The following is a 13175-nucleotide window of genomic DNA, read 5'->3' on the forward strand; positions in this document are numbered from 1 at the left end:
CTACATACTGAGTGTGTAACATGCAAGTATCCAGAACCTGTTGCCAGCCGAGTCACTTTTGGGGCTAGTGATCTTTACCAGGGAGATCTACGTTCGTGAAGTAGGCGGCCCAACAAGGATAGAATTATTCAAGACACGAAACTGCCCTAGAGTTTATCCCTTACCGGGGTCTGTCAGCTGGAAATGCCCTTACTTTGCTGTTGCGAACGGCATGTTGGCAACATGCAACATGCTATATAAGGCGGCACCACCATGACCTTGAACGGCCAGTGGGTCTGCCTGCGCGCTGTCTGCTCGATGCCCAATGGGGTGTCATGCTAAAGTGTTAGCAGCCTGAAGTACAAAGAACGGTCGGTTAGGCCCTGAGGCGAAACGCAGTTGGCAGCTTTCGGGAATAACAAGGGTTGCTGATTAAGCTAGATCGTCCTGCTAGTTAGTTAACTTTTTAGGATAGAATCTTTACCCTCGAGCGTGCTATGAAAAACTCGCAATACTGCGATAGAGACCATAATTTGACATCAGTCACCAGTATGGATTGGAACCTACTTACAATAGGGGGAAAATAAAGAAACAGGATATTGCTGAGATACAGCCTCGAACAGGGATGTCCATCCTGGGCCATCTTTAGGACTTCCTGAATTAGCATAGCTTCTCATTCAACCTGTCAGAATCCAGCTGGACTGGACGATTGCATCCACTACTGCTTGGGCGTCACAAACTAAATATACCCGAGGGATCCAGGCTCTGCCCTGGTTGTCAATCGGGGACATTTAAAGCCAGTCCACCGAACGTTACTCCGCTCAAGAAAGTATGAGCTTGAGCCACCATGGCACCCCTTAAGACCGTCCTGATCACCGGCTGCTCCGCCAACGGCATCGGATCGGCCCTGGCCGAGGCCCTCGCCAATCAAGGCCACCACGTCTTCGCCACTGCGCGCTCACCTTCCAAGATTCCATCGTCTCTCACCACTCTGTCCAATGTCACCCCTCTCCAGCTCGACGTCACCTCACCAGAATCCGTAGCTGCAGCCGTTCAAGCGGTGGAGCAGCACGGAGAAGGCCTCGATATTCTCATAAACAATGCAGGCTCCGGTTACACCATGCCGCTGCTGGACATCGACCTCGCCCAGGCTCAGCAGGTCTACGAGACCAACATCTGGGGTCCGCTGCGCCTCATACAAGCCGTAGCACCATTGCTACTATCCCGCGGAGGACGCGTCGTCAACATAAGCAGCGTGGGTGCCGTAGTCCCCACGCCATGGATCGGTACATCAATCTCCTTCCCGCGGTCGCCATGCAGTGTCACATTAACAACGTGATACAGGTATCTACTCATCCTCGAAATCCGCCCTGAGCAATCTCTCCGAGACTCTGCGACTCGAACTCGCGCCACTAGGCGTATCCGTGGCCACGCTCATGATCGGCACCGTCACGACGCCCTTCCACGCAAACGAGCCCACATTCACCCTCCCGCCAAGCTCACGGTATGCAGCTATCGCCCAGACCATCTCCCGCTGGGCATCGGGTGAGGCGAGTCCTAAGGGATGCTCGGCACAGGAACTGGCGGATTTGATTCTGCCTGATGTACTGGGTACGACAGGAAATGGCATGTTCTGGCGCGGGCCAAATAGTGGCGCGGTGAAGTTTGTTTCTCAATGGGTGCCAGGGTGGTTAGCTGTGAGTTTGTCCTCATCTACCGAGGGTGTTATTGCTAATGTTGAGTAGGATCGCATGATGAGCACTGGCCAGGGGTTGGATGAGCTCGCCGCGAGTCAATCGAAGTGAAGGAAGAGCCAGTCGGGTGTGATTGTCCGGCTATTTGCAAGATCCAAGAACTTATTTGTAGAGAATCAATACTTGCCATATACCAGCTACGTACATCATTTAAAGCGACACTGTGTCTCATGAATGCCGACCGTCAGGTATCAAGCTACCGCTTCGTGGATATGTAGACGTAGATAGATTTCCACAATCTTCGAGAGAAGACAGCTGCAAGTAGACAGTAAGGATACTGATAGTCAGTCAGCTCTAAATATGAATAAAGCCTTCCAATAGCAAAGCTGGAAAGAAGGTGTAGAGGAAGTAAGATGAGCCAGTAGCAGGTACAGGCGCCGACCACATTCTGCCCCCTCACAATGAAGGCGGTCAAAAACTTCACAGAATCCAGGGTGAGCATTCTGGGACTGTAAAAGCTTAAATCCGCTTAAATCCGTGATTTTTACATCGAGGTCGACTAGGTTCTGCCGTCTTAAGCGGTGTGGTAAGCGGTCAGAGCTCAGTTTCTGCCGACTTGTCAACAAAGGCGGTCAAATTTTATACAGAATCCACGGTAAGTGTCCGGAAACTGGAAACTCTTAAATCCGCTTAAATCCGAGGTTTTTCGAACGAGGTTCGCTAAGTTCTGCCGCTCAAAGCGGTCAGTGAAGCGGTAGAGCACGTGATGGCAAAATAGAGCTCCTTTTCCAGCCGCGGTTCCGGCGCGTGTTTTTATTACGCATCTGCTCTTTGGTTTGCTGAGTAGATGTACGGAGCATTGGCTCTAACTGTTACCCAGAATTCTGTAGGTATCTATGAATTCTAGCGATTGTGATGGGAAAATCTCTTTTCTGGTAGATAACGGTCTACTAGCTTACAAATTCTCCTAAAGTGCAGCTCGGTTCATTTGGACAACCGCAAATATATATTCCGGTTAGCAGTACTAGTAAGGACAACAAAAACTGCATAAATTGAACAAAGGGATTCATGCTAATGATGTAGGCTGTGACTACTGTTCTCAAGTATAGAAACCTTTCTTTTTTTCTCTATTCTAACGATATCCCAGACTCGATCTGCAGTGTCTACTACCCCTCCTTCTTTCTTTGGCCATCCGCAGCCACAGCAGACGAATGAGCCAGATGTTGTCGGAATGGCGCGGTCGGTGCTAGTGTTACTTAGTGCTACCGGCACCGCAAATCCCATCGCGGCGGTCCTCGTCGGAACTACATATCCGGAAAAACAAAGACCCTGCAAGAAGAAGCAGGGATACCGACAGGGATATTGTACAAGGGTTACCTAAACATAACTACCATTGACCTGAAGGTGCATAAAAATTAGTGATACGCTGGTTCTGTTGTCTAAAGGTATTCCCCAGTTTGGTGAGCTGCAGCAGTCGATGACGACGGAGTGCAGCCCGTGTTAAGCCACTGATGCCCCTCTGTGCTTCTGCAGTGGAATGCTAGCTTGTGATCGTCGACTGCCACGTTGCAGAGTGCCCCTCATGGAGGATGCTATCTACTCGTATTGACATTGAAATCTACGCATGCATATTGTCCTACAATGGAAAAAAGTGTGTTGTTGATTGTTCATTGGTGGTATATTCTATTTCATGTCATACACACTACCGTACATCATAAACAGATAGGTGCGTCCAACTCATATTCAAATCGCTTAGAAGTCCTGGGCGGAGGCCTCCTCAAGCTGCTCCTGAGCGTGGCGCTTGGCGGCCTCACGCTTCTCCCTGAAGTGGTCGTAGGCATCGAGGCCCTTGGTCTCGAACTCGCGGTCGACGAAGGCACCGGCGAGACCGGCGAGGATCTCCTTAGCCTGGGCGTGGCTGTCGGGCTTGCCTGAGAGGAGATTAGCATTATGTATCAAGGGGAAGAGATAAGAGGTTGGACGAACCGTTCTTCTCCTGGTGCTCCTCGTAGGCCTTCATGGCCTCGTAGGCAGCGGCACCACCGATGAGCTCGTGGCTGAACTTGGCCTTGTGCTCCTCAGTGACCTCACCCTCGGGGTTGAACTCGCGGAACTCCTGAGCGGCCTGAGCCTGCTCGCTGTCGCTGCCTGTACAGATTCCGTCAGCTACGGGCACATAGATGTATTGTGTGGTGTGCAGGTGTACTCACTGAACCAACCCATGATTGTTAAAATGTAGTGAAGTGATGTGGGATAATAGAAAAGAGATGTTTGTGGATGAGGAAAGAGAAGAGGTAACGGGGGGGGAAAGGGAGGGCTTGATATAGGTTGAGCTGACCCTACCTCCGGGCCCCTCTGTTCCCCTGATGGAGGGGTAAATGATATCATCTTCCTGGCCGACTGAGATCTCGGTCTGAGGGGCTTGCCCGGCGCACCCAAAGAGGCAATGGAGGGGCAACGCGAGGTATAATGAGTGGGCTGCTGGAGGGGACTCATGGTGGGGGACCAAATGGGGTGGACCGGGTTTCTTGTCAGGCGGTGATTGGACATGAGGCGGAAGCTAAGTCGAAACAAGCTCCAGTGGGAATCCTGCTAAGTCTTGAGTGGCTGTTGGTGTTCTGGTTGCCCGGTGATAGTGGACTTCGACAGCCATTTCTGTTGCCAAATACGCGAGAATCCCACTTAACTATCATCACTACTGAAGTCCACTAGTCGGTATCGTGCTGCTAAATCGAGCCTCGGCGGGATGACGGCACCTGTGAATGGCCACTGACCCAACACATCAGCCACTTACTCCATCGGCACTGAGGCGCTTTTCTCAGACAGAAGAAGCGACCTCACCCCAATAAACTCTCCCAGTAGTTTCCTAGTCCGACACGTCTCCTTCTTCGGGCCTAACTGAGACTAGCTGGTTTCAAGCAATCGTGGCACCTGTGTTGTTACCCGCACCCCAGAGCATGACTGCAGAATTGGGATAACCTGGTCCGGGACGAGAACATATGTTGTATGTCATTGTCTCGGAGCCAGCAGCTGCTACTATGACGAAGTACTCAGTAACAGCAGCAGTGACACAGCCACAACGCCTTCGGATGAGGTGAAATTGAAAGTACGTACAGGATTGCGGCGCACGGAATGCCGGAGCTATCTAGCGCTAGCTAGGCGATGACAATCGGATCCACTAATCCGACTCAGGGGTAGTCTTCATCCTTTGACTCCAGACCCTCACCGCAAAGGTGCGATGCTATTTCCCTCACGGCCGCGGTGGAGTTTTCGCCCCTCGAATGCGGGAAATGTTGCCATTACGCCTGGGCTATCCGGCGTAGTCTCGGGGGATGCTTTGGAAGTGGTGCCATGCTCTCTTCGGCTGGTCTCAGATAGATGAGCGACGACTCCCACCAAGGCTTCTTATCGCACCCCTATGTCTGATGTGATGGGGACGAGGGAGGAGTGAGGATCGGCACTGGATAAGGCGTTGAGTTTTGGGAGAGATCTGCAGCAGCAACCTGGACGAATGAATTCGCCGGACGATGGCCGTTTCGGAACCATTGCGGGATTCTGATTGGTCGAAGCTGGCCAATTATTGGGTACTGAGTACAAAGTTCCGATGGTCTCCATCCGCCATCGCTTGGATGCGTCTCTCCAACTTCCCACGTTGGTCTCCACTAGACGGAAAATAATGGAAGCGGTGTACCAATTATCCCGATGTGTGGCTAGTGAATGTCCGAGGACCCGGCAAAGCCCCCAACATGGGCTTACACCGCCACTCTCTCGTCCCCATCATGACATCTGCGTGAGATAGCTCGTCACTGCTGCGCCCTCAATGCGGGACGTCGATTGTGAAGGGCGGAAGGGCGATATCATCGTACGGTGGCAACACAAGCCAAAACATCTCATTTAATTAAATCAGTATCCCGATCCCCACTACCTTGGGAGGGATCATCGTCCGCATGCCCACTTTGATCAACTCTAAGTCGATAGCATGATGATTGCTGGTGGGTTTAAGGCCAGACTGTCTCATATGTCTCTTCTAGACTGCGCAGACAGCGGGCTCATCTGCTCCGCAGAACCTCAGAGCTCTTGTCCGTCGAAAGGGTTACTTGACAACCCAGGAGGCGCTACTGGTCTTCATCGCATACTTAATCCGCCCGGTCCTTAGCAACATCAGTCGGTCAATCAGACCGGTCGGATCCTCAACGTAATGAAACCCCTCCCAGCATCCCAGTATGTTGTGCGGGCGAACCTCAAAGGAACTTAGTAAACGCCGTCATCGCTAGAATTCATGAGTCGAAAACGGCGTTAAGCGCCATTAAGCATTATTCCTGCGGTATGTGGTGGAGCTGGATGTACGTACTGTTCAGACTTCCAGGTGGCCAGATTTCTCAGTGATGATGAAACACTCCCCTGTACGCCGTAAATAGTTTTGCCGATAAGACATGCGTGGTATTACCTTGATAGAAGTCTTGAGCGGTTGTGTTGCGCCTGTCAGCTGAGGGCGCTGCGGCGGCTACGGCCCTCAACTCTTTAAAGGAAGGGGCAAAGCTCGAACGAGGCAGGGTACGGAGTACACACATAAAGATCAGGAATTCGTCGCTCGCGGAAAGATTCAGCAGATTCTTGATAAATACACTCGTGGTCATTATGCTGATTATGGTACCCTGAGCCTCCTGTAAAACATTACTTGAGAGGGAAGATAGCTGCCTCGAGTAGCTATCAGCAATGCGCAGCATAGCGGTCTTAAAATGGGAGGCGTAATACCAGCCAGGTCACCGCTTATCTTTCCGCTTTTTCTTTTGCAAGGCTAACAACTGTCAACTTCGACCTAGACGGTAACACTGGGCAGGTTGATTTACTGGCCCATACAACTCTCACCAAGCTGTAGACACAATTCATTATGTCTATTAGCCGGAGAATATGGTGATGCTTCTACTTTCCCTGTCATGATGCCTGCTCAATCTTCTTCCGGCCCAAGTTGCCTGACATATCTGCCTGAGGCATCGAAGACCGTACGATGACTGGGTACCAATGTAAAAGTCCAACGTCACAAGTACCATGTTCAGTTTGACAAGCTATTCTTGCTCATCCGAAGAGCTGCAATTTATGCGCATTGGCCTATTGCACTAGAATCCCGGCAGTATATTGTGGTTAGAATTTAAGCGCCCTCTGCTGATCACACCTTGGCGGTTCCCTTCCATCATGTACTGGTCGGCCGATAGCTGGACAGGGAGAGAAATACCAACAAGGGACTCCTCACCACCCGCGAGCATTTAGAGAACCTTTAGAAAGGGCCAGTGACTTATTAAGGGACGGTATACACCCCGAAATTGTCAAATACCTCATAGGAGTTGGTTTGCGGCAATGCGGACTCGGCAACCAATATGCTGCTGACTTCGAGCGACTCGAAAACGCATCACAGCGACAGGAACAGGGGCAGAGATCCTCCTAAATTCATTCTGGCCAATAGATTGTAGCGTTGCTTATATTCCTATTATCGCCATGCAGATTCTCTTCTCTCTAACAGGGATGTTTCCAACTACCCCGCTACTCAGCCGCGCGCCATCTCGGCGCGTACGGAGGCTGCGCAGCTTAAGACGCCGCCTCACCCACGCCTTCCGGTTTGCATTTGAACTTCACCAATATTAACTCAATTGCAAGTGCACATTACATCCAAAAGGAAACCCCAACATGAAACGCTATTCAAAGAGAATTTGGCGGCGAGTAAAGGGAGGGGAAGATGCGAATACATCTGTTGTGAAGTGTCCCGGGCCAAATACTCAACATTACGATGTTCAGAAGTCTGGAAAGTCCCCTGAAATAGAGCAGCAATCAGGGGATATGAAGGTAACCGACCTGTGGCAGATTGCCTACGAGGAACTGAGTCCAGCGGACAAAGGGGTTCTCGCAGGCATGCAGCAAATTGAAAAGCCCTCCATACAACGTAGCAAGACACTCCAGATTGTGGATGATGTTATCGAGGCAACAAAGAGGCAGTATGAAGAGTATCAAAAAGGAGGACTGAAGATCAGGAAGGGCGCAGGCAAGGACGATATCAACATTCGAGACGTGGCCCACAAGATCCTCAACGCTACACTGTCTTTCAGAGGGATCGCAAATGTGCTTGTGGCAGGTGATCAGACTGGCTCGGCATCAATTGCCTGGGGAATTGTGTTGCTAGGATTGACAGTATGTGTCTTGCTGGAGTCACCGAAGATGATGTGGAAGCTAACAAAATCCGTTAAAAGATAACCTACAACCATCATCAAATACGAAAGGCTCAATTTCAATCGGCCGAGTTCCTGACGGACGTTTTGACTCGATGTGCCTTCATTGAAAAGGAGCACTATCATGACAGCCGTTATGAAACGCAAGACAAGGTTGAGGTTGCCATCATCCAAGTCTACAAAGGAATCCTACGATATACAGCGCAAGTCTATCGGATGCAACGATCCAGCGTGGGTGAGAGGTTACTGGAGAGTATTTTTCCCGTAACCAGCCATCCGTTGAAAGAGATTGAAGCAACAATCAGAAGTGACGAGACAAGGCTGCGTCAATGGGTCAGGCACGATGAGCACCTACAGAGTCAAGCCAAAGCAGAAGAGCTGCTCGGGCGCATAGACGAATTCATTCTTCTATTGAAGGACCTCCATCGGAAATTCGATCTTTACAACCTACCAGATGCCGAAGGGGCTTCATTCGACTCATACCATAATCAGCATGAGGAGGAGTGCCTTTCCGGCACAAGGGAGGAACTTCTTCTGCAAGTAAATGACTGGGGATGTTCATCAGACGGTCCATGTATCTTCTGGTTAAACGGAATGGCTGGTACAGGGAAATCAACCATTGCACGATCTGTAGCTAGGAGGTTTCAAGATAAGGGCCAGCTAGGAGCGACTTACTTCTTCAAGAGGGGTGAAGGTGACCGTGGTAGTGCAAGGAGATTCGTCTCAACGATCACAAGACAACTCATCATTGCGGTCCCCAGCCTTGCACCTGGAGTCACGAAGGCCATTGAAGATGATCCGGATATTTCAAAGAGAGGATTCAGAATCCAATTCGAGAAGCTCCTTCTCGAGCCGTTGAGTGGCATGGATGAAAGCCCAAATATGAGAAGACTCGTGATTGTGGTCGACGCATTGGACGAGTGTGACGACGAGCAAGACCTACGCCTCTTACTGCGACTCTTTCCTCGTCTTCAAGAATCGAAGTCTATTCAGCTACATGCTTTCATCACGAGTCGCCCAGAGCTACCCATACAGCTCGGCTTTCAGGAGGACAGAGTCAAAGAAAATCACCGGGATCTTGTTCTCCACCGGATTCCCCAGCCCGTGATTGAGCACGATATATCACTATTCTTAAAGCACAAACTGGACCAAATTGCTAAGGAGCGTGCGCTACCAGCTGACTGGCCTGGGGATGTTGAATTTCATGCTCTGGTCAAGATGTCGGTTCCTTTGTTCATCTTCGCTGCGACGGTGTGCCGTGTTTTTGGAGATTATGACTTGGACCCCGTTGAGAGCCTCTCGGAAATTCTTGAGTACCAGAACGAGGAGTCCAAGCTCGACGGAACTTATCTTCCGATACTACACAAACTCTCGACGCACGGTGAAAAACGGCGAAAAAAGATCGTGGAAGAATTCCACGAAGTGGTTGGTACTATTGTTATTCTGGAAGCTCCACTCTCTGTTCTTTCGCTTTCGGAGCTTCTTGGCATATCTACCAGGGCAATAAGCACTCGACTCAGCCGACTGCATGCCGTGCTGAATATTCCGGAGGACGAGTCTGCGCCAGTGGGCCTTTTGCATCTATCGTTTCGAGACTTTCTCCTTGATCCGACAACCCGAGAAAAGACAGAATTCTGGGTTGATGGGGGTCAGGCGCATCAAGGACTGGCGGGAAAATGTCTCGACGTTATGCGACGTCGGCTGAAGAAGAACATCTGCAATCTGCCATATGAAGGATTTAAGAGGGTTAATATCAGCGAAGAAACCCTTGGGCGCTCTGTCAGCGATTGTATACCAAGAGAGCTCGAATATTCCTGCAGATACTGGACACGCCATATAGCGCAATCCATGGACTCTGCAGCTATGATGACGAATGTCTATTCATTTTTGAAGGAGCACTTCCTGCACTGGGCCGAAGTAATGTGCGTCCTAGGATATGCTTTTGAAATTGTTCGGAACATTGAGATGGTAGCGTCACTGATCAAGGTACATTCCCATCAGGCTGCTCCCAAGCAGGACTAATAAATGTAGGGTGATGATAGCTCTGAGCTCTCGGCGTTTCTCTACGATGCTAAGCGGTTTACCCTGAAATGTCGACGAATGTTTGATCTGGCGCCGCTCCAATTATACTGTTCGGGGCTAATGTTTGCACCGATTGAGTCAATCATCCGAAAGACATTTGACCTTCCTTCTTGGCTAAGCAGTATGCCGGAAGTTGAAAAGTTTTGGAACGCGGAATTGGAAACAATTGAGGGACATAAAGGTTCACCTGTTCGGACAGTAACCTTTTCTCCAAACGGTCGATTGTTGGCGTCCGGTGCCGGCGATCGCACAATCAAGCTGTGGGACACAGCGACCGGTACACTGCAGCACAACCTCGTGGGGCACCGTAATTCGGTTCTATCAGTAGCATTCGCACCAGATGGCCAGTGGCTTGCATCCGGCTCAGAAGACAAGACCATCAAACTCTGGAACCTGGTGACCGAAACACTGAGGACGCTGGAAGGCCATGAGGGCCCTGTCTGGTCAGTAGCTATCTCCGCAGATGGGCAGTTGCTGGCTTCCAGTTCTGGTGATAGCACTGTCAAGGTTTGGAATTCTACGACAGGTTTGCCTATGACGTTAAAAGGCCATCGGGGACATGTTCGGTCAATAGCCCTCTCCCAGGACGGGCGATGGCTGGCATCCGGTTCCGACGACCAAACCATCAAGATATGGGACCCCGCAACTGGCGCTTTAGAACATACATTTGAAAGGACGACCCTGGTGGTTGAGTCAGTGGCCTTCTCACCAGATGGCCGACTGGCATCCGGTGCTGGTCCTGTCCAAGTCTGGGACCCAGTAAATCGGGTCCTGCAGCAAACCTTGGGGAGCCTCGAGGATAGGGCTTGGGCAGTCAAATTCTCACCAGATGGTCAGAAGTTAGTATCAAGCTACTTTTTCGATAGGACAATCCGGTTATGGGACCTAGCAACTGGGACCTTGCAAAGAACCTTCTCAGGCCATCTCTGGAGTGCCCAAAGTCTGGCATTCTCACCCAATGGCCAGCTCATGGCATCATGTTCCGCAGGCAATCTGATCAAACTTTGGGACCTAGACACCGCGCCCAATGATACAGGGACTGGGCCCCTCGATCCTACGTCTGAGTCACCACGAGCAATCTCGCCAGATGGACGATGGCTGGCATCTGTGTCTAAAGGGTTAAATATCAGAATCTGGGATTTGGACGTCATGCGCAACAACCAAGCGATCGATGCCACGCGGGTGACGGTGAAGGCGCATGACCACATAATTGAGGACATGGACATCTCACCGGACGGGAAATGGCTTGCCTCAGCTGGGACAGACAATATCCTCAAGATCTGGGACCTGGAGAAAATGATAGACGAGCAAACAGACAACTGCCTACAGCACACGTGTGCAGGGCATACGGCCGCGCTTACAGCAGTGACTTTCTCACCAGATGGACGATGGTTGGCAACCAGCTCCGAAAATAGAACTGTCAACATTTGGAACTCAAGTACTGGCGCCCTGGAGCGGACACTCGAGGGTCATGAGTGGATTATCAGGTCCCTAGCCTATTCACTAGATGGGCAATGGCTAGCATCAGGCGACCCTAAGGGAACAGTCATAATCTGGGACCCGACATCTGGCAGCGAAGTGCAAAGAATCGACAGCCAATGCCCTCTATCCGCTCTTCGATTTACTAGAGATGGACACCACGTGCAATTGAACATGGAAATCCATGACCTACTACCGTCCCTCTGCAGCGCCCCTGCTGCTGTAGAGCCCGAAATAGATATACAAGTCCAAGAGGACGGGTGGGTCTATCTCCAAGGGGATAGCAAGTTTTTGTTGCCACCAAACTTCCGTGGGAATGTGGCCATCCATGGTAAAACTATGGCTGTAGCCTATAGACCTCTGGGGTTCCAAGGGGCAAAGATTGGTTTATTTGGATTTCGTTCGTAACTCAGGGGGTGAGTGGCTGGCTTTCGCGCTCGAATTAGAGGCACTGCACCGGGGTAAACAAGACAGAGGAGCGAGAAGTAGCATCGAGCTTCACTACTAGTGCTGATCCTGAATGTCAAGCTATGCTTCATTATACTGTATATTGTGTCCCATTTCATTATTATAGTCATTTTTGCAATGATTCAGGAGTAAGATATACTAGTTCCATGCTGAAGACCAAGGTTATTGTGGGGAATGGTGATAGTGGTGGTGTTACACTCAGTTTTGAACGATGAGGCAAGATCGGGACAGAACTAATTAGAACTAATTGGAAAGAGTTTGGCTACCCAGACGACTATGTATAGATTATTATAGTAGTCGGATCTAAAAACGGCCTTCTAGGGAGCCATGTAGCCCTTGAATTCGTCCTCATCAGTATCTTCTTGGTTTAAATCTAAGCACGGCTGATTTCTCTGATGAATTGTCCGCGCCTTTTAGAAACCCGCCGTCGCCTATACAGCTTGAGTGGAGCCTTGAGCTCTGAAGCGATTTGAGAGATATCTTCCCTTGGAGCCCTTAAGAATACTGTTCATTCTATCTTCCGTGAGAGTCGGTGTCCGTGAACAGTCGTGGTGTGCTTGTGTAGCCATTTGTGTCTTAACCATAATATCAAACGCGGTAGGAAGTAATTGAATTCGCTCTTTACTCCTTTTAGCACCACTAGACACACACTAGGTTTTTGTTTTGGTCAGATGTCAGATCAGCTATCACTGTTGGTTTTAGACTCAGAAAAGGTACGCGACAAGCTCGTAACATTCTGCTTATGAGAGAACCCCTTGTGTGGTGGTGAGAACGAACCACCAGCAATTTAATTCAATCTATTTTGATATGAACCTACCACCAATCATGAGTTCTGTGCGGCCACGAGGGCGTCGGCCGAATCTCCACCCAACGCCGATGTGCCAATTAGGGCGCACGGGGATGAGAGTGGCTCTATCCGCCAGACTCCGGCGGGAAACCGGCCAGCCGCCCTAGAAATGTCTATTATAAACATCTGATCCACCACGACCAAACGTGCCTCTCAGAACTCACCATGGCTTGTTAAGTGCGGAACGATGTGTAAGCGCGATTGCTTTATTGGAGCGCGGATGTTGACCTAAGATCTCACCCCTGCATCGCAGGCAACCCCGTCGGAGACACGCGACAATGGCATGATTTGGGACGATACAATAACATTCTGCCCATTGTCACTGAGAGAAAGAAAACAATGCCAGTTCTTCATTAGTCGCAGGTGATCGACATGAGTATCATCAGTGGTTTTGCCCACTTATCCTTT

General features: G+C 50.3%; 3 protein-coding genes across 3 annotated transcripts; 2 read left to right on the plus strand and 1 right to left on the minus strand.

The window, feature by feature from the left end:
- Positions 1-822: 822 nt before the first annotated feature.
- BO85DRAFT_452321 (SDR family oxidoreductase) lies at positions 823-1842 on the plus strand. The gene is made up of 3 exons (XM_025660799.1): positions 823-1265; positions 1324-1676; positions 1725-1842. The coding sequence occupies exons 1-3, from the start codon at positions 827-829 to the stop codon at positions 1782-1784; spliced, it is 852 nt and encodes a 283-aa protein (XP_025512296.1). The 5' UTR covers positions 823-826; the 3' UTR covers positions 1785-1842.
- Positions 1843-3425: 1583 nt separating this feature from the next.
- Positions 3426-3896, minus strand: BO85DRAFT_441330 (DUF3759 domain-containing protein; the record flags this gene model as incomplete). The annotated part of the gene is made up of 3 exons (XM_025658803.1): positions 3426-3604; positions 3660-3821; positions 3884-3896. The coding sequence occupies 3 exons, from the start codon at positions 3894-3896 to the stop codon at positions 3426-3428; spliced, it is 354 nt and encodes a 117-aa protein (XP_025512297.1).
- Positions 3897-7355: 3459 nt separating this feature from the next.
- BO85DRAFT_379076 (WD40 repeat-like protein) lies at positions 7356-11860 on the plus strand (the record flags this gene model as incomplete). Its single annotated transcript, XM_025656325.1, has 3 exons — positions 7356-7853; positions 7913-9877; positions 9923-11860. 3 exons carry the CDS (start codon positions 7356-7358, stop codon positions 11858-11860), a joined length of 4401 nt encoding a protein of 1466 aa, XP_025512298.1.
- Between the last annotated feature and the right edge of the window lie 1315 nt (positions 11861-13175).

This window comes from Aspergillus piperis (assembly GCF_003184755.1).
Source record: "Aspergillus piperis CBS 112811 unplaced genomic scaffold BO85scaffold_19, whole genome shotgun sequence".
NCBI classification, from domain to species: Eukaryota; Fungi; Ascomycota; class Eurotiomycetes; order Eurotiales; family Aspergillaceae; genus Aspergillus; species Aspergillus piperis.